The sequence below is a fragment of the Gymnoscopelus microlampas genome (genome assembly GCF_963454915.1).
Source record: "Gymnoscopelus microlampas genome assembly, chromosome: 24".
Lineage (NCBI taxonomy): Eukaryota > Metazoa > Chordata > Actinopteri > Myctophiformes > Myctophidae > Gymnoscopelus > Gymnoscopelus microlampas.
In genome coordinates this window covers 32,889,405-32,911,088 of record NC_139961.1, presented here as the reverse complement: position 1 = coordinate 32,911,088, position 21,684 = coordinate 32,889,405, and the positions used below count along the sequence as shown (strand labels likewise).

Here is a 21,684-nt window from a genome sequence, read left to right as displayed (position 1 = left end):
CAGGCAATGCAGATGTATTCCAAATAAACAATGACATTATTTAATCCACACCATCTTCTGGCTCCTTACACTGTGAGTGCATTAATGATAAAAAGGTTCACTTAACATATTTTTCATTTGATGTTTGTTTTATAAAGCCATAGATCTTTATGTGTTGGATGATGCGCTCATCCAATCAAATGAAGCATATTTCTACAACCCACACAGTGTTAGAGTTAATATGAATGACAAAATGCTTACTTAATCAACATTTCTTTTCATTTGCTTTCATTTTTATAAAGGCCATTCATTATGCGTTGAGCAAGGCCAGTAGCATCTCTTTACATCCCACCCTATAAGTATAGGTATTAATAACAAACAAAGACATTCCTTAATTAATAACTTCTTGTTGTTTTTCTCTTATTTTGTATTGATTTCTGAACAATGGACACAATGGACAATCTCTATTGACTGTCAATGGGTTTAATGTCCAAACTAATAACTAATGACAACATTTACTCTTTTCTAAACATAAAGCAACAGTCATTGAGTTTTAGAAGCATTTAGAAGACAAGCAGCTCTCTGCCTCTGACACTGTGACAGTATTAATGTTTGTTAAAAAACAAACAATGACATCACTTAACATCAAATGCGTTTATTTGCTTTTTTGTTCCTTCTATAAAGGCATACATTTTCAGAAGTGCTGTGTGAACAGCTCTCTAGTTCCCACACTGTGTCCTGGTAATTTCAGTGGGCTGTGTGTTTCCCTCATGGTCCACCTTGCAGGTGAACACCTCACCCTGCTCCCACAGTGCCTTGCTCAGGGTCAGGGTGCTGCTGCGGCCGCAACGGCCGTTCTTCTCCACCTCCTCTGAGGTCAGGACCCCGTCCGTCACCTGCTTCCCGTCCACCTCCCAGCTCACCTGGGCACCTGGGGGGTCGTAGCCACTGAGCAGGCATGCCAGGGTGGCCGAGTCCCCAGCAGAGAGCTGCTCAGATGACGGAGGATGCAGAGAGACAGAGGGCCTGACCAAGACACCAGCTGTACAGAAAAAAAAACGTAACTTGACTTTGAACGTACAACTGGCATATAATCACATACAGTAAAACAAGTACAAAATTAAGTACACAAAACTAAGACATACAGTTCTATTAACTTTAAATGTATGTGGCATCTACTGTAACACAAGCATACTGCACTGCACATGACTGTGGACTACTACAAAGTGACAGACTAATAAATACAGAGGGAACAAAGGCATTACATTAACACCAAAGTAGTGTAAATAACAGTAGATAAAGCTACAGTGCACAGAAAGAGACCGTCAATTATATTAACTGAATAACTAGCATGTACTGTAGATCAGAGCCAGATTATAATTTTTTTACTTCACTGAATTTGCAATTTCTTAGAGTTCTATATTAAATAAAGCAGCACTATATATGTAACCTTTTTAGATAAATAAAATGTAATTTTATCCAATCTGTATGGTAAAGTATGTTAATACAATATAATTGGGGTGGTCTTGGTCCCTGCTCTTCTATTGAGACATTTAGATCTTGTCAAAGGATCACACAGGATCTGACACAAATTTTGACCTGCTGAAAAAATTCAGCACTTGCACATGGGATACCAGGTTCAAATTTGGGGTAGAAGGGGAAAGTTACATATGCAGCTTTAACTAATGTAAAAGAAATGCTACATAAAAGGGATTATTATTCTATTATCATCACAGACCAGAACTATTACATTTGTAATACAAATAAATAAGGATATTGACATAATTCACACTGATATTACACTGTTGTTCCATTGAGTTGAAAAATTACTTAACCTATTGTAATGCTGTACTGATAAATTATTCAACGTTTCTAAATACAAAACTGTAAATATTACAGGTATTTTGCTTATTGAAGTAAGATTCATGCCAACAAAATCTATATAAATTGACTTCAACTGTTTTGGATCAAAAGCATTCAATCACATTTTAGAACAAATTATAACACAGGCCAGTAATCAACAAACTATGAAGGTAAATGGAACAAGATCATTAATACTTACTTTTGACAATGACTTTGGTGCCGCCACCGAAAGGCCACCACAGTGATACAGTCTGGTAAACCGTCGTACAAAAACCTCCTTTCCACTTGAGTGACTCCACTCAGCCTCCTCTCTCACAATATAGGCCAGAGTGTTAATATGTTGCCCAATATATTGAGTAGTTTCTATGCGCTTGTAAGTTGCGCGCACGCACGCGTGCGCCATCAATCAGTTGGTTCAATAATCCACTTAAGGGTTCCTGAACTTTTTTTTATAGACAAACCCTAAATTCAGTCTCATCCAGGAACACAGGCTGGTTAACACCACAGCACTCTTGTCAACAAACCAAATAGCAACCAGTTCCTGGACCATTCTCCCACATAAGTCCCAAATCCCTCTTCTGATCCATGTGTGGTTGCTTTAGCGTCCTGGTTCCTTGTTGTGAGTATTGTGGCTTTTTGTAAAATAAATCCAGTGTAGTCCAGGGTTGGCCTAGGGCCCTAGACTTCTGCACAAATGCAGGAGCCATCCAGTGTCAAATCAGCATTTACGGGTACCAACACAAATCCATAGAAGACCCAAGCCTTCTTGTGGGTCCTGGGAACATGCTGTACACCTACTTCCATCCATCTTTCTATGTATTTGTCTATGAATCTATGTAATTTTCATTATTTGTTCATCTGTTTATCTGTCCACCTTTAAAAGGAGAATGACATCTGATCCTTTGAGTTCTTCATAATTCTATGAATCTTATATAGTGACAATGACAGTTCCCATTGAGTTGTTCCAGTCACTTCCTCTTGAATTGAGGGAGGTTTTTGTATGACTCTGTATCACTGTGTGAACACAAGGCTACCACCTCCACCGTGTACACTCTGACAGTAGTAGACACCTTTATCTTCTGCCTGGACTCCACTGATGGTCAGCGTGAAGTCTGTCCCACTTCCACTACCACTAAATCTGGACGGAGTTCCTGACTGAAGTGTCTTTGTATAATAAATGAGGAGTTTAGGAATTTCTCCAATCCTCTGTTGGTACCAGGACACACAAGGAGGGCTGCAGGCAGTACCGCTTGACCAGCTAGTAGGAAGACTCAGTCTGCATGCTAGACTCACTGTGTCACCTACATTAACAGCTTTCACTGATGGTGTCTGAGTCACTGTGATCTGGCCCCATATTTCTGGAAACAAATAAATACATGAATATATGAAAATATATATAAACAAATAGATAATAAATATAATAAGACAGAGAGAAGGAAAGACAATAGAATAGACCTTACCTTGAACGCACAAAGCACATGTCAAGATGAAGATGGTGGTCAAAGACATGGTGTTGGATGCTGTTATCACAAGAAACAACCTTCAGTCATGAAGGGCCCAGCTTGCAGAGCTATATACTACGCTTCCTTGAGCACTGAAGTGTGTCCTTCAAACAAAGTGTCCTCTATGCAAATCATCTTCCTGAAGAAACTCAACTAGTGTGAAGGATGATAGGGGATGGGGCAGAACATCACATGGAACAAGATTTTAAAACATAATTTCGTAACCTGTTGAATTGTAAGTAGCCATATAAAAAGATGAATGTAGAATCTTACAACAAACCACATCATACTATACAATTATTATTTATTATTTGTAGTGTGTGTGTGTGTGTGTGTGTGTGTGTGTGTGTGTGTGTGTGTGTGTGTGTGTGTGTGTGTGTGTGTGTGTGTGTGTGTCTGTGTGTGTGTGTGTGTGTGTGTGTGTGTGTGTGTGTGTGTGTGTGTGTGTGTGTGTGTGTGTGTGTGTGTGTGTGTGTGTGTGCGTGCACGCTTTGTTTTGTACCCCCAAAAATGACCTCTTGACCATGACAGTGAAAAAACTATTTTTTATGGGAATCTGAGAGTGGCATGGACTTTTAGAGAGAGAGAGAGAGAGAGAGAGAGAGATGCAGTTGATTCTATTAACTTTCATTATCACATTTAAATGTGGTATCTACACAAGCATCTACTGCACATGACTGTATTCTACTGCTGCATAAACACAGACTAGTAAATACACTTGGATCAAAGACATTGATTACATTATCATCAATGTCTTAGCTGATCCATGTTGCTTTAGTCATGATAACTGGATCCTAGTTCCTTGTTAGTGAGTAGCCTAGAGTTTTGTTAATCCAGCAGCAATCCATAGACCTGTTCCCAACATGCTGTACACATAAACACACATAAACTCCATTTCAGTTCAGTAGCAACAGTGGATCTTGGCGTTATTTCACACTGGCCATCGGTGGAGTTCCCTATGAAGATACAGGAGTTTATTACTGTAAGACTTTACACTGCATCTGAACAAAATGTGTTCATGTAGTAGTGATGAAGATCCATATAAAAAAAACTCCCTTACTGCCCATTCAAGCCATTTCTTCTTGATTCACTTTTTTGTTCAATTATCTGCTGCAGGTGGCAAGTTAAAAAATAAGGGGGGAAAAGAACTGTGAGTAGTTATGTAGAATATTATAAGATATCTGATATATATTATATCAATTACTTCTGGAACCTCCTTGGCACACACCAGACAGTGGATGGAGCTGAGGAAGAAATACCAGCAGTCCTTACAAATCTCAGCATCGATGATGGTCCCTTTTACATTCAAGGAATTCACCATGGCCAAATGCACTCTGAAGTGCTGGGCCAGACGGCAATGTCTCAGAGTTTGTTAAGAACTGCAATCTAATGGATACTGACTCTAATCTATTGGATAAATACTGGTGAGCTGGCCAGATGTACAGTATGGAGGATTGAGATGACTGGAGACGCCTATCACCTCATCCGAGGTGATAGTGGTAGAAATTATAAATGTAATATCCATTTCATAGAGAACATTTAATAGGGCCAATCAATTAGCATTATTCAACATATCAATTGGCTGTGTCAAAATCCCAGATAAAACCTTTCAATCTGTTTGATCTATTCTAAGCTAACTTGTCTCTTATGATACGATACCTTCTTCTCTTCATTGAAACTAAATTCCCAGAAGGTAAAAGATAAAACAAAATCTGGTGTGTGACATGATTGAAGATGTTTAATTTTGATATACGTGTATAATTGGCACATTTTCTGAACATGCACTTTGACAACAATTCAACCTGGACCACTGTTTTCTTTGTCAATCCATCTGTCTATGTAACTGTCTATGAATCTACATATGTATGTACTTCTTCTCCATCCTCCAAAGTTCCAGGCAGAGCAAAAATTACACCTGATTGTGAATCCGGCTTTGACTTCTTCATATTCTATAAATCTTTTATCACATAGTCCCATTGAGTTGTTCCAGTCACTTCCTCTTTAATTGAGGGAGGTTTTTGTATGACTCTGTATCGCTGTGTGAACACACATTTATGACCATCACAATGAAAACTCTGACAGTAGTAAAAACCTTTATCTTCAGCCTGGACTCCACTGATGGTCAGCGCTCCTCCTGGAAGTCTGTCCCACTTCCACTACCACTAAATCTGGACGGAGTTCCTGACTGAAGGGTGTTTGTGGAATAAATGAGGAGTTTAGGAACTTCTCCAAACTTCTGTTGGTACCAGTACACACAAGGAGGGTTGCAGTAACTAGTTCTACCCACACTAGTACGAAGACTCAGTCTGCATGCTAGACTCACTGAGTCTCCTACATTAACATCTTTCATTGGAGGAGTCTGAGTCACAGTGACCTGGGGCTGACCCATGCATGTTTCTGGAAACAAACAAATATACAATATATTAATATATAAAAAAGATGTAAACAAATCAATATACGGTAATCAGACAGACAGAAGGGAAGACAATTACCTTGAATGCACACGGTACATGCCAAGAAGATGGTGGTCAAATACATGGTTTTGGAAGTCATCATAAGGAACAAGCTTTAGGGTTCAACTTGCACAACTATAAACTCTCCCTGCGCACTGAACTGTGTCCCTCAAACAAAGTCTCCCCTCTATGCAAATCATCTTCCTGAAGAAACTCAATTGCTGTGGATGATCATTGTTTTATTAACTGTCCTTAATTTAAAAGAAATGGCGGGAACATGGAAAAAGATCTGAAAACATAGAACATGTTGAATTGTCGGTACCCATATTGAAAAAGGGACATCGAATCTGACAACAAACCACACCATATAATCATTAAATCCACCATGGAAGATACTGTGTGTGTGTGTGTGTGTGTGTGTGTGTGTGTGTGTGTGTGTGTGTGTGTGTGTGTGTGTGTGTGTGTGTGTGTGTGTGTGTGTGTGTGTGTGTGTGTGTGTGTGTGTGTGTGTGTGTGTGTGTGTGTGTGTGTGTGTGTGTGTGTGTGTGTGTGTGTGTGTGTGTGTGTGTGTGTGTGTGTGGACTCAGCAGAAGTTTATTTTGAACCCCGACCTCTTGACCATGATAATGAAATTTGTGGGAATCTGAGAGTGGCACAGGACGGCTATACACTTGACCCCACCAGACTGATACCATAGGCACCTTTGCTGAAACGGAGACCATGAAAAGCTTAGGTTAAAGATAGACTTATGGTAACAGGCTCATGGTAACATTTCCGTTATGATCCATGGACTTTCATGGAAGTATCCGAAAGGTTGAAGTTACCGATTCAATATTTAATGTATCCATTATTAAACCACTACGTGTATAACATGTTACTGTCTTTATATTTGTATAATGGAGATATCTGATATTGCCCTCTTGTTATCTGAAATGTTCTTTCGTTCTTTCTTCAACTTTTTTTTTATCAGGCTATGCATATGATAATTTGTTTTCTGTAGGCTGCATGAGTGAAATTCTCAGAAAGAGCTCACAATTATCTGTTATACTGTAGGCTAGCTGTTGCAATAAAAGGGTAGTGTATATTTTTATATTTTATTTAAGTCATTACATTATATTGAATGGGCTGATATCGTGTGACACAAGCCTAATCGCAGGAACATTGAGTTCACAGGTTGGATTGATCTGCCAGGGGTCTTCAACAGGGGGAACATTAGCCGAAAATAGCAGATCTACAAGCTTGTAGATCGGCTATTTTTGGCAAAGAGAAAGAGGTTTGGTGTAGAAGGAAAAAAAGAGAAAACCAAGTACAAGTTTTCAAAGTATTGAGGGTTTAAGTGGTTAACTGTCCCAAAGATACATCTTAACATGAACCCAACACAATGCTACACAATGATAATGCTGTCTAACAAGTCTATGAAATTATTGAAATATGCTATGAAATTTATGAAAAAGTTTAATCTCTATACACAATACAATATGTAGTGGGGGTCCCTGATTCATCTCTCTCTCAGATGAGGGGTCCTTGGGCTGAAAAACGTTGAAGACCCCTGATCAAGGGTGATTAAGTGCATGTCATCAGAACCACTGAGTTACAGGTGGGATTGGGAAGGAGCTCTTTTTTATGTCAGTGAAAAGTCTCTGAAAATATAACAAAAGTAATTACTCATGAACATTCTGAGCAGAAGGCGCACATGTATGTCACTATTTATTTATTACTTTGTTTTGTTTGTGCAATTCATTATTATAATTTCGGTTTATTATGGACATTTCATGAGGACACTTAAAGGGATACATCCAAAATGGCTATCAAGGTTTAATAATTTGTGTTCAAAATATCTTATTTTACATTAATGTTGCAGTTTTTCAGGTGTTTTGCCTGGGTGAAGAGGGCCTAATGAAACCCCATGTGAAACAGCAGTTGAAGCGGTTATTCTGCATCAGAAGAAAAACATTTATAGCAGTTACCACAAGAGGGAGTACTTCACATTTGAAACAAGAATGGACACAAGAGGCAACAGCAAATGTCAGTGGTAGAAACGGAAAGTAACTAAGTACATGTACTCAAGTCCAATTTTGAGGTACGTTTACTTTACTGGAGTATTTCCAATTTTCTATACTTCTACTTCACTTCATATCAGAGACAAATAGTGTAGCCTACTTTTACTCCACTACAATTATTTGAAAACTTTTCTTGTTACTTGTGATTTGGATTATATTATCATTACAAAACATAGCCTACATTAACCACCCTTTTTCAACATTATGACAACAACCTTATTTGAAACCAATAAACATTAGTCGCATACTCATATCATGCTTCCCTATATTTGTAAAATAAATTGCAGCAGCTATAAGAATATGTTAACATACAGAGGAGGACTAATAAAAGGCTATTTCTTATTTAGGCTGTTTAAGACGAGTTAGATAAGATGTAGACTACAAAAGTCTTTATATTCACAATTGAAATACTCTGAAACTCTCTCACACAGTATGTAGGCCTATAAAACGCTATTGTGGTGTAAAACACATTTTATACTTACTGCAACTGATAGGCCTACTTAATCAAAGCACTTAATTGTACTTTTAATTTAAAATATAGGCTATATAGAAAAGTGTTAATGTATGAATTACGATACAGTGAAATTAGACTGGGAGTTAAACACTTACAAGTCACTGTTAGCATGTCACATTCTCATTTAGGGCTGAGCCCCCCTACAATCGGAGCCTCTCAGCCGCCCCCACTCTACCCCCCATAAAGTTGGAGCCTCTGCCTCATCTCCACCAGATCTGATGAATTTATTCATCAGATCAGATTTTTTAAAGTAAAGAATGTTAAACCTCTCATTGAGTAATTGAAGTCACTAGATGGCGCACGACATTCATTTAAAGGTTCCAATGTGTTTTCCATTTATCATCCATATTAAATGGATTGCCAACTTTAATTAATTAACACATGAAATAATCAAAGTGGAATAGATTAAGACATGTAACACGACAATAAGCAATAACAAATTACTCCCCATCGATCTTTTCCCAAATAGTTTGTTAAAATTCTTAACTTTTCAATTTTAACATTATGATGGTATGGGCGGTTTGACTGTAAACCGCCCTGAAATAATCTGCTGTTCTTTCAATAGAACAGCATTGGCAAAACAAAATACCTTGTGCAGAAACAAATTGTGGTAAATAAATAAATGGGCAGTGGCACTTATTGGTCAGGTGAATAAATGATGAAAATCACGTGAAGTAGGCTAAAGTCATAAAGACAGGCTCAACTTATACGAGCTGTCTTGCATTGCTGCTGTATGATGAGAAAGTTCAGTCAAATTGTTTGATCATAACTAGGCTACCCTTGAAAAATACATTCATTTAATTTCTTAAGAGTAGGCTACAATTTAAGAAAACGTGCGCACGCACGCATATGCGTAACAAAATTACGCAATGTGACTTTTTCGTTGTTGTAAAAAAGAGATAGAGTTACATCCGGATTAAAAAATGATCTATTTGTCTTGTCCTAATGCGAGCCAGATGTGGCTTCCAAGTTGTTCCAACTAATACAAGAACGCTCGCCCCAAAACACGCTCGCCCCGGGCTGCCGAGCCAAATCCGGGGACCTCGGAACGGCCGCCACCAGGTATTCCTAAACCTAACCTTATTCCTAAACGTAACCTCAGTATAACTATGCCTAAACCTGACCTTATTCCTAAACCTAACCTCAGTAAAACTGCCTAAACCTAACTTTATTCCTAAAAGTAACCTCAGTAAAACTATGCCTAAGATAAACCTAACCTTATTCCTAAACGTAACCTCAGTAAGACTATGCCTAACCCTAAACATATTCATAACCTTAATCTCAGTAAAACGAATACAAGAACCACTGGTTGCGAGCGGTCGGCGAAGAAAAAATGGGGGCGACTGTATTTTGGGGCGAGTTTTCCGGTTACCGTTCTAACTCCCTGTCCTCATGTCACTCAGACCAGTCGTGTCCAATCAAAACGGCCGCAGACCTGCCTAAACACCTCCTCTGCGCTCCTCCCTCCCTCCCTCACAGTCAAGTAACTTCAGAGTTCAGACAGGACTCACAGGAGGTGTGTAGGAGTGAGTCGGTCTACTCTGCAGCAGCACCATCCCTCTCTCTCTCTCTCTCTCTCTGTCTCTCTTTTCATCTGTCCCTCTCCACACACGCACGCACCGCTGCTTTACCAGTGCGCGCAACGCAACCTGTGTGAACTCTCTAAAACTGCCGCACACAAACTTTTTGCAATCGCTCAATGCAAAGTTGTTGACTTTAAACGTACGTAACCCGGCTCTGCAATGGCGAGAGAGAAGTTCAGGTTATTTCTGCTGGGTTTATGCTGCAGTGTGTGTGTGGTCACAGCCATCCAGAGGACCGAGATGTTCCCCTATGGGTCTCTGAGTGGAGACCTGACCCTGGCCGAGGGAGACGATGAGACCGCCACGGTCCTGGCCCTGCCCAGACCCCTCTACTTCTACAGCTCCCACTTCACTCAGCTATATGTGAGTATATCTGACATTGTTTTATGATGAGTATTTTAAATTATACAATGAGCTATGTGAAATATTCATAACTCAACTAATAATAATAAATTATGCTCTTATCATGATGCTTTGCTTTGTAGACTACCTGCTGGCAAATATGTGAAATATTGTAACCATGATTGGGAGGCATGAGTTAGTATGGGAAAATGAAGATGAGATAATCACACTCAAATAACTTTAATTTGTATATATTAAAAAAGCCTATTGGCGACTCCATGAAAGCTAGAGTTATTATGATTATTCTCTTCAAATAGTAATTGGGGTAGTAAAGTTAACTTTCTTGTGAATATAGTTTAGGTAATTTCTGTCAATTTAAACTTTGCAGGCAATTTTTAGGCTTTCTGTGAATGATGGAAATAGATATGTTCAATTAGGCTATTATTCCAATGTTCTTCTTTCTCACTGTCTCCTGGGGGGGTAATTAATTACATGGGTGACTTCTTTCAGCAGAACCCTATGGTCAGCTTGTAAGTTTTAAGCTTGGGACAAGTTTGTTGCTATTTTTGTTTTACCGCAGAAAAGAACAGGAAATAAGAATATGCGGTTAATGACATGTACTGTAAGCTTTTGCAGTGAGTGAAGAAAGTCTAAAATAAGCACGAGGCTGGGTTGGCAGTGGAGGCAATGTAGACAGGCTTACAGTCCAAACTAAAACATGAGTCAGTGACTGTATTTTGTTGTTGTTTAAATCAATTCCAAAGCATATAAACAACATAGTTGTAAACTTGTCAGAACCATTTAAATTCCAGTGGTGTCTTTTATTCACTTTTCATTATACAAGCAGAGCACATGTTGTGATATCATGATCATGGATTTGATAGAGCCTAGGCCTACTACTAGTGGAGTTCAGAATCATTGACCTCTGGCTTTTGATTCATGATGAAGAAACAGACTCACTGTTTATACTTGTCAGTGATAAAAATCAGTTGTCTCACCAGGGACAATGTGAACCCAACAGTGCTATTTGATTGAGTCGCTGATTAATATGATCCATTTATTATCTGAAATCAGACAACAAGGTGAAATCTCACCGTGCTAATTTGATTGAATCAGTGGTTGGGTTGACCTCTATTCACTCAGACGTGAGAGTTTTAACTCCCAACTCTCTGACCTTTTGGCGTTTTTTTTTATTAACAGTTTAAAATGTGTTCTCATTGCAGGGATGTTTCAGTATGCAACGTTAATACATTTAGTCTGATAACTCTCTCTCTGTATACATATCAAAAAAGGAATTTTTAAAAAAAAATCCAAAAAGGTAGCACATCCAAAAATGTCAATTAAATGGAGGACAAATTACTCACATTTCCACTTTTTTATTGGCACACCAATAAAGTGAACGCTTACGCGTTTCGGCTATGAGCCTTCCTCAGAGCATTCATATCACATCAATTCAACTCACTTTATACACAAGGTCAGAGTTCACCAACAGCTGAAATCTCAAGTCAATCACCAAGGTCCAATCACTAGTATGCAAGAACACAGGCAATTACAGGTAATTTGTGGCATATATCATAAAGTAACACATCCAATAAACAGTGAAGGGGTATCAAAGATAGTCTTAACCCAAAAAGCATTTTAAGCTATAATCGTCATTAAGTCCATTGGGTGTCATAGTGTTGAGTGTGTATATCCACTGCATTTCTCTCTGGGCCAGTTTCTTTAGAATATCACCTCCTCTGATGGGCATCACAATTTTTTCAATCCCACAGAATTTTAGTGAAGAGGGTGAACCATGATTTGCTTCAGCATAATGTTTTGCAATTGCATAATCCATATTTCCTGTACGGATTGCAGTTTTGTGCTCCGATATTCTTTGTTTGAGGGGTCTTTTAGTTTGTCCTACGTATGCTAGACCACAGGGACATAACAGCATGTAGATCACATGTGTCGATTTGCAGTTGATAAATTCACGAATAGGAATCTTCCTTCCAGTGTGGGGATGATTGAATGATTTCTTGTCTGTTGTATTGTTGCAACAGGCACAGTTGCCACATCTATACATTCCAATTGTTGTCAGCCATGTGGTCTTCTTTTGAACCATATTTTTGTACATGACTGTACCTTTGATTGTAGGTGCTCTCCTAAATGCAACAAGGGGTGGGGACTTGCAGAGATCTTTCACAGATGGCTCTGTTTGGAGCACATGCCAGTGTCTGTTGAGTATCTTTTTGATTTCTGAAGCACAGTGGTTATATTCAGTACAAAAACAAGCCCGACTTGGATTTTTTGTTTTTGGTGCATTAGATAAGAGATCAGAGCGGGAGGTGTTATTGGCATATTGTATGGCTTTCTGAATAGAATTGGAAGAATAGCCCCTCTCCTTAAACCGAGTACTCATAATGGTTTCTTTGGAGTGAACACAGACTGAACTAATGGACTTTGTAATATATCTCAACAACTCAAGTTTCCTGAAATTCACTTGTGAACAGAGCATTGACAAGATTAACTATTTGGATCTAACTATATCCAAGGATGAAACTGGAATGATTCATACATCTATTTTCAGAAAAGACATGGAACGCAATACGATTTTGCATGCTACCAGTAACCATCCTGGACACCTAAAGGACAACATCCCAGTAGGTCAATTTTTGAGGCTTAAACGTAACTGTTCAGATCTTGATGACTTTCACTCCAAAGAAACCATTATGAGTACTCGGTTTAAGGAGAGGGGCTATTCTTCCAATTCTATTCAGAAAGCCATACAATATGCCAATAACACCTCCCGCTCTGATCTCTTATCTAATGCACCAAAAACAAAAAATCCAAGTCGGGCTTGTTTTTGTACTGAATATAACCACTGTGCTTCAGAAATCAAAAAGATACTCAACAGACACTGGCATGTGCTCCAAACAGAGCCATCTGTGAAAGATCTCTGCAAGTCCCCACCCCTTGTTGCATTTAGGAGAGCACCTACAATCAAAGGTACAGTCATGTACAAAAATATGGTTCAAAAGAAGACCACATGGCTGACAACAATTGGAATGTATAGATGTGGCAACTGTGCCTGTTGCAACAATACAACAGACAAGAAATCATTCAATCATCCCCACACTGGAAGGAAGATTCCTATTCGTGAATTTATCAACTGCAAATCGACACATGTGATCTACATGCTGTTATGTCCCTGTGGTCTAGCATACGTAGGACAAACTAAAAGACCCCTCAAACAAAGAATATCGGAGCACAAAACTGCAATCCGTACAGGAAATATGGATTATGCAATTGCAAAACATTATGCTGAAGCAAATCATGGTTCACCCTCTTCACTAAAATTCTGTGGGATTGAAAAAATTGTGATGCCCATCAGAGGAGGTGATATTCTAAAGAAACTGGCCCAGAGAGAAATGCAGTGGATATACACACTCAACACTATGACACCCAATGGACTTAATGACGATTATAGCTTAAAATGCTTTTTGGGTTAAGACTATCTTTGATACCCCTTCACTGTTTATTGGATGTGTTACTTTATGATATATGCCACAAATTACCTGTAATTGCCTGTGTTCTTGCATACTAGTGATTGGACCTTGGTGATTGACTTGAGATTTCAGCTGTTGGTGAACTCTGACCTTGTGTATAAAGTGAGTTGAATTGATGTGATATGAATGCTCTGAGGAAGGCTCATAGCCGAAACGCGTAAGCGTTCACTTTATTGGTGTGCCAATAAAAAAGTGGAAATGTGAGTAATTTGTCCTCCATTTAATTGACATTTTTGGATGTGCTACCTTTTTGGATTTTTTTTTTAAAAATTCCTTTTTTGATATGTATACTGACTTTGGGTCTAGCACTCCACTGAGAAAACCAATTGTTGATGCGCAACCTCTTTTTCTTATTTAACTCTCTCTCTGTATCTGTATCTGTATCCAGGTGGCCACCAATGGCATCGTCTCAGCCAAGGACCTCCCCATGGAGAAGCAGTATGTGGACGATGGCTTCCCCACAGACTTCCCCGTGGTCGCCCCGTTCTTGGCAGACATTGACACCAGCGGAGGGAAAGGACAGATCTACTACAGGCTGACGGAGACGCCCAGTATCCTCAACAGGGTGGCCCAGGTAAAGATGAGAGGTTGAGGGCCGTATACAAACAAACATCCAGGACTTTAAAAGCAGCATGTCGCGTTACAATATCACTCCCACTTTATCCTGCGACACTCGACTACCTCTGCACTGATTAGTTATCTAGTTATTGTTTATTTCGGTCCGTTGAACAAACATGTATAAGTACGGTTGTGTACATACAGGTAAAGCTTCTGAGTTCATTGCATTAATTATTTTTTGATTCAGCTAGCAAACCTTTCAAGTGAATGCTAAAAAAACATTTGCACTAGGACTCCACAAAGTTCACTGGGCTGAGCAAGGTCACAATGAAGAGAGAATGGGAATAACTCATCATAGAACTGAATTAACCAAATGGAACTGGCTGTGGGGGAGGGGGACCATGTATGTGTGTGTTTATCTGTGTGTAGATTAGGTTATCCATTCACTTGTTAATTGAATTGCTCTTCCTGCCTTCACCTACTCATTCACTCACTAATTCTCATTCATTCGGCTGATCAGGAAGTACATCGAGGATTCCCAGATGCGAAGTTCACGCCCACGCACGCCGTTGTGGCCACATGGGAGAATGTTGGGGCATACGAAGAGCCGAGTCGCACCGCTGGACCGACTAACCAGGTAAGAGACACAGAGAGAGGACTGGATGGATTGATAGATTGCACTACTGTGAGCTTGTAGATCTGCTATTTTTGAAAAGTTTGAAAAAGATCTGAGAAATAGCAAACTCATGAGAATTTGCCCAGAATAGGGATGCCAGGGTTAATGTGGTTAATGTGTAAATAGCCAGTGAGTCTTCGGTTCAACTCGGCCATATCCGTCACTATGCGCTGGTTTGGCAAAAGGTCTCACTGCTGGACGCTCAGATTCCTGGAAGGCGTGTACTGTCTTTCCTTGTGTGAGCTGTAATTTGCCCCGGGTAGGAAAAGAAGAAGAAGAGAGCGGGGTTCTATTTATAGCCCTCCCCCCACCCACCAATTTGCCTCTTGACCTTATCCAGGGGTGAGAGGACATCTTTAGGGGTCATCAGCATGTGTCCCCCTCCCCCGTCCTCATCCCATCCTCCCAACTCGTTATCCCCCTACTGTTCTCACACACACACGCACACGCACGCACGCACGCACGCACGCACACACACACACACGCACACACCATGGTCTTGTTTCTCACACTCTAGTGGACACTGCCTCCTCTGTTTCGTCATCGAGTTCACAGCTTTAGTGTTAAGCTGAAACTGTAAGCAAATCTGATCGTCTCTTCGCTTCATAGATTCACACTGTATTTTCTAATTCTTGTGGTAAGAAAAAAAAAAAGTTACATTAAATTGATTAAAATTAAGAATTAGAATCCAGACGGGTTCATTTAAGCCTGTGACTGTAGTGGCTTCAACAAAGGATCATCAAGAGTGTTGATCTCAACCATTTAAGCTGTAAATACTTAATTGCTCATCAAATAGTCACAACATGTTGTGAGCTTGAAGATCGACATTTTCGCCTGAAAGTGAAGTGGTTAGCCACTTCCGCAGCCAAAGGGGGTCTACACTAGGCTCTCTCCTTTTTGTCCCTTTACAAATTGACACCATAAAATTGTCGATCTTGTAGAGTAGATTTGGTGTAGATTCTACACCAAATCTAATCTACAAGATTGTCATTTTTTTTGGCCAAATGTTTGCCCCAGAATATAGACGCTAGGCTTCACGTGGTTAATTAAGTTTGGAGCTAGGGTCCCGAGAGGTCCTGAGAGGCGATATCTGTCAGTACCAGACCAGTTCTTACCAGTAGTACTGACGTAAGGGGTTATATCACAAGGTGCTGAAAAGCTCCAGCGTTATTGGATTCTTCATAACAGGGATCGCAAGTTCTAGTCTCTGGGAGGCCCGTCTTTATGGACATTTTATTGAGGAGAATCAATTGAGCGCGGTCTGACTCCGACTGTGGCGTGGACAAAATGTAAACACGGGAAACGGATTTTACACGCCACTCGCCTCGGGGGGGGGGGGGGGGGGGGGGGGTTGCGACTTGAGAAGAGCGTGGCTTTAGAAGTGGGCTTGAATTTGTATGGAAGAAGGGGGGCCTGGGGGATGGCGAGGGGACACATCATACGACCCCCCCCCCCCCCCTGCCCCCGAACCCCCCCTCCAGCCTTTACTTTGAATTTATTGAGTCAAAGCAGTGCATTGTTAGGCCTAGTTTGTGGCCAGCATGTGGGATGGACAGAGAGACAGAGGGGGGATGCCCCAGGGGGTCTTTCTTTCACTCTCATCTGTGTTTATCCTGTCATTTCTCCCCCTTAACTCCTTTGTCTTTGTTTTCTTTCTATCCTTTCCTCCATTGTGTGTATGCATGTATGTATATTTGGGAATGAGTGATGCAGTGATTTTTTGGGGGGGGTTGCTGGTGGTGGAGATCATGTTTGTAGAAGGGAAGGGTTGGGACTTTGCCTTTGTGAGCATTAGTTAATTAAGTACAGTATATCAGTCAGAACGACCTCTCTTAAGGACATCGAAATATTCTTCACCACACCGGTGTGCGTGGTGGATTTGAACTTCACAACCTGAAGAAGACATTTAGTGGAAATGTTGCTTTTTGTCTATTAAAACTCACTTTGCAGGGAGAGTTGTGCGACTATTTGTTTCTTTTACTCGTGGATTTTCACCAAATAGAATTAGTCAATGTAGAATTTATCTTAATACTACATGCAAGACATGCCATTTAAAACCATGACTGTAGAAATAGTGAGAATGCATAAATGAAGTGCTTGAAAGGACTTTCATGCCATCTTAAACTTTGACTAGTATTGACCCAAAAAAAAGAAAGAAGCTAAAATGACTGCTGGGCTAATTTCACCATAACAAAATCTCTGGTGTGAACCCCCCCCCCCCCCCTTTGCATATGCTAAGCGGGGCTTAGCGGCCAAATGAATAGGTCCCTCTAGTAGTGCTTAACCTTCCTTTTAATCTACAAATGGGGGTCGGGTCAGAAGAATGAGCATGGTTTGTGTGTCGCCTGGGTACTGAGACTGCATGCAGTGTGACTCTATCTCCAGCTAGTCTGATAGCATCTTCCTTTGAACTGATTAGCCCAGAGGTGCTGGGTTGGGTGTGGTGTGTGTTTACGTTTCAACTGATTAACTAGAGGTGTGTGTGTGTGTGTGTGCGTGTGTCTGTGTGTGCATTAAGGATGGGGGCTGGGGTAGTTGTGTCAGGAAGGTGTTGGCCCATTGGACCTCAGGGTTGCTAGTTCCATCACCATTTTTAAATCAAAATTAAAGACTCATTTTTTAGAAAGGCTTTCTTAACCTCCTAAACTTTTTATACTGTTGATACTATTATGTGTTATTTTTACTGTTGTAATTATCTATGTTCTTTGATTCACTGTTTGATTTTATGTTGTTAAGCACTTTGTAACACTGTTTAAAAAGGTGCTATATAAATAAAGTTTATTATTATTATTGGTGAGTGTGGTGTTTTAACCACGTTAACACCCTATATAGTTTGTCTATCGTCTTACGTCAAATAGCATTTTTTTGGCCAAATGTTCGGCATGACCAGAATAGGGATGCCGTGGTTCATGTGGTTAAATGCGAAGGGGGTCTAGGCACTAATAATTCAGGGCTGAATAAAACGGGAGAGTAAAATATATGAAGAAAACTAAAAGATGGTGCCTGCCTGGAAAAGAAAGTGAGAATTGGGAGAGAGTAAGTAAGTACGTGAGGAAGGGACAAGAAGGTGAGACAATGAACAGGAGAGAGATAAAGAGAGGGAGCAAGAGAGAGAGAGAAGGCTAAGCTCTTAATGTTATGAATGGACAGTCTTGTTTTGTGTGTTAAAGTAAGCATCTGTGTGAGGCTAATAGCAGCTATTAGCTTAATGGGAAAATAATGAGAACTCTCAAACACACACACACCAAATAAACTGTTGCATTTGATCACACCTACCTACATCAAAAAGGTAGCGGTGTGCACTGTGCACACTGCTTTATTTCACCAGCTAGCTCACTTTAAAGGCAAACTTTGCTGGTATTTTGATTCAACATTTATTTTTATAACATTTTATTATTACAATGGATGTTGCCTAATGCAACAGTATTTAACATGAATCCGTTTGTTCTATTCGAAAAATAGGCAAAATGCATGCCAGGCCAGCCTCCGTAAAAACTCACTATGAGTGTTGTTTTGTGTAGGTTGGGGTCGATAAATGACATTATGAGCACAATGAGTACACTAGTACCTCTCAGGCACTTAGACTTGCACAACACATTGAAACATGATTGAAGGACAACAGGAGTGCACATGGACATGGAAAGACACATGTGATGGACAGGAGAGATTACACGTATCACCTCATCTGGCCCCAGAGAGCTATGCCATAAACTACACCAAGTTGGTCTTCAGCGAGAGTTCAGGGGGGCTTGAACACTGAACAGTGGATTATATGTGCTCTGTGGTTCGCTGGGCAGAGTCACATGGGGCTGAATGAATGAATGGATTGCTCTGTGACATCTTCTTGACTCTCCTCGCCTCTCCTCTCCTCTCCAGTAGCAGAACGATTTTGTTCATGTTCACGGCAATGATCCGTTCAAATGATTCATTCAAATGATTTGTTCAAATGATTCGTTCATGTCTAGTGAAAAACAACTCAACCGCACCGCTGTCTGTCTGTCGCGGGAACAGCCCGCCCTCCCGTACTGTGTACTGTGGGGGGGCATGAATGAAAGCGTGAATGTTACAGCTTCGGGAAGTGAACTAGTTTGTTCCTGCTCGTGGCAATGAACTAGTTCTTTTGAACGAATCGATCATGAACGACCCATCACAACTCTGCAGTTCTCCTCTCCTAGCCTCTCCTCTCCAGTTCTCCTCTCCACGCCTTGACTCTCCAGTTCTCCTGTCCTCGCCTGTCCTCCCTTTGCCTTGACTCTCCTCGCCTCTCCAGTACTCCTCTCCTCTCCTCTCCTGCTCATCTGTAACACATTAGGATACGGTTACTATCTGGGCTTATTTGTTGTTTCTGGGGGGGGATGCCCCTGCACTGACGCACAGACGGGGTGGGGGGAGTGGGGGGGGGGGGGCAGGAAATACACCACTCCTAGTTCAAAGAGGAACCTCAATGACTTTTGACGTTGGGCATTCAATGTCGTTTCGGTGCCGGAGGATATTTGTTCTGTATTGACCATGGTCCCCCTTCTTCCATAGACGACAGAGATGAGGAGAGACCAGTAAAATCCTCAGTGCTAAGTTTATCCATTTGTAACTCAGAGAGGGTACAAATGGCCCCATGCTGGTCCATTTTGTAACCTCTCAGAGTTAAATGAACACAGAGGATTTTACAGTGTGTGAGTCTCTGGATGTTACTAGCCGGCCTCAGACTCTTAGCTCATGTTCATAAAAGCTGACAGGACTGTCCCTGGGCCATTAGCTTGTGTTTGTGTGTGCGCGTGTGTGTGTGCGTGTGTGCCAGTTCCCACACTGGCAGTTAAGTCTGTAAAAATTTAGTGAAGTTGGCAACTGGCCTTCATCTGGTTTCTCTCTGTCTGTGTCTCTTCCTCTCTCTCTCTCTCTCTCTCTCTCTCTCTCTCTCTCTCTCTCTCTCTCTCTCTCTCTCTCTCTCTCTCTCTCTCTCTCTCTCTCTCTCTCTCTCTCTCTCTCTCTCTCCTCTCTCTCTCTCTTTCTCTCTCTCTCTCTCTCTCTCTCTCTCTCTCTCTCTCTCTCTCTCCTCTGCTTGTTTGCAGCTGTAGCTAAAGCTGAAAAGTTGGCAGCAACAAACAAACAAGTGGACATCTGTACAGCACATTTTTCACGTTCTGATCTCTCTTTCTCTCTCTCTTTCTCTCTCTCTCTCTCTCTCTCTCTCTCTCTCTCTCGCTCTCTCTGTCTCTCTCGCTCTCTCCCCATCCCTGCCTTTCTCTCCCTTAGGATGATTACACCATGATTGTTAACACTTGTTGTATAATGTCCTAAGTCATTTCATTAGAAACCAGTCAGCCAACAAGGCAGTGATTTTTACTGGTGTAACTAATCTGAACTTAGCTTAAGTTAAGTCCAAGGGTAAGGTTGCCTAACCTCAAGTATTATTTAATTCAACTAAAGCTAAAACTAAGCTTAGCTAAAGTATACAATAAAGTGATGGTGGAATATACTAAACTGCATTGACAGACATAAACTCAATTGAACCGTCGCAAACCAAGTTGGACCTAAAGTTAAATCAAATTCTCAAGAACTAAGATGACATAAAATGAAGACATATCAACCAGACAAAATGCGTAATACTTGACTACGGTTAAACCCGGCTAAATTAAACTTCAAGGCACACTTAGTATTTCCCTCCAGGGTCTTTTCCTCGTAGCACCTTGATCTGTAACATTTGTTTGGGATTAGAACATAGTGCGGTGAAAGTGCAAATGAAAAGCACTTGTCACATGAATTGGACACAATCGTCACTGCAGTAGACGTCCCCACAACACTACAACCCTGACTTGAACCGATGGCTAAACCACTTATTGCTTGTACCGCATAATCACCACGATCTGTGTTACAATTATACTCAATGTCTCTGTCGTATGTCACCCCCTCCCCCTCTTTCCTTCTTCCTGTCTCTCTCAACTGTACATAGATAGATTCTTTATTACCGGCCGGGAGAAAATCTGTTCCACAGTCCTCACTTGAGATATTAATACTTAGCGATCCACTCATACTTGTGTAGATTACTTTACTGATGCAGGAATTCTCTGAATTGGTGATTCTTGAATTTGTTTAAGCTAGTAACAAATGCGTCTAGAACAGCGGCTCCAAATCTGTGGATTAGCCACTGGCAGGCCGTCTTAAGTGGCCATATGGGTGGGCCGCAAACGCTTTCGAGATTTTCAAGTGGGCCCTAATCCAGAAATGTTTGTGAGATCTTCCGGTCTAAAATGGTAAAGAAAAAAAGAAAGCGCATAGGAATGCTCGACCCCCAGCTGTGGGGTCTTTGTATGGAAGCTCAGGTTCCTAGACAGCATGTCTGTGAAGATCACGTCTTATCAGGACAAGGACATCACGACCCAGGTCTCAGAAGGACAAACGTCACCTCAGCACTGATGTTATCACCCACTTGAGCCCCTAAAAGCCAGTTCACTGTGGCCCTAACACTGTGTGTGTGCATGTGTGATGTCTGCTCCCCTGCCGCCCGTCTTCCCCCTCCACTTTGTCACACCTTGTTTAAAGAGCGTCCTCAAACTGCTTTAGACTGAGCTCTCTCACACACACACACACACACACACACACACACACACA

General features: G+C 40.8%; 2 protein-coding genes across 2 annotated transcripts in view; one reads left to right on the top strand and one right to left on the bottom strand.

Moving 5' to 3' along the window:
- Window positions 1–466: 466 nt before the first annotated feature.
- On the bottom strand, window positions 467–3,417 carry LOC311041136 (immunoglobulin kappa light chain-like). Its single transcript, XM_084051641.1, has 4 exons — window positions 3,303–3,417; window positions 2,867–3,200; window positions 2,042–2,079; window positions 467–1,021 (listed from the first exon to the last, which is right to left on the bottom strand). Exons 1-4 carry the CDS (start codon window positions 3,349–3,351, stop codon window positions 699–701), a joined length of 744 nt encoding a protein of 247 aa, XP_083907767.1. The 5' UTR covers window positions 3,352–3,417; the 3' UTR covers window positions 467–698.
- A 6,487-nt stretch (window positions 3,418–9,904) lies between these two features.
- nid2a (nidogen 2a (osteonidogen)) overlaps window positions 9,905–21,684 on the top strand; it is a 55,238-nt gene continuing 43,458 nt past the window's right edge. The window contains exons 1-3 of the mRNA XM_084051638.1: window positions 9,905–10,317; window positions 14,233–14,418; window positions 14,923–15,039. Of these exons, the coding sequence (XP_083907764.1) occupies window positions 10,114–10,317; window positions 14,233–14,418; window positions 14,923–15,039 (507 nt within the window). The 5' untranslated portion in view covers window positions 9,905–10,113. The remainder of the gene's footprint in view (window positions 10,318–14,232; window positions 14,419–14,922; window positions 15,040–21,684) is intronic.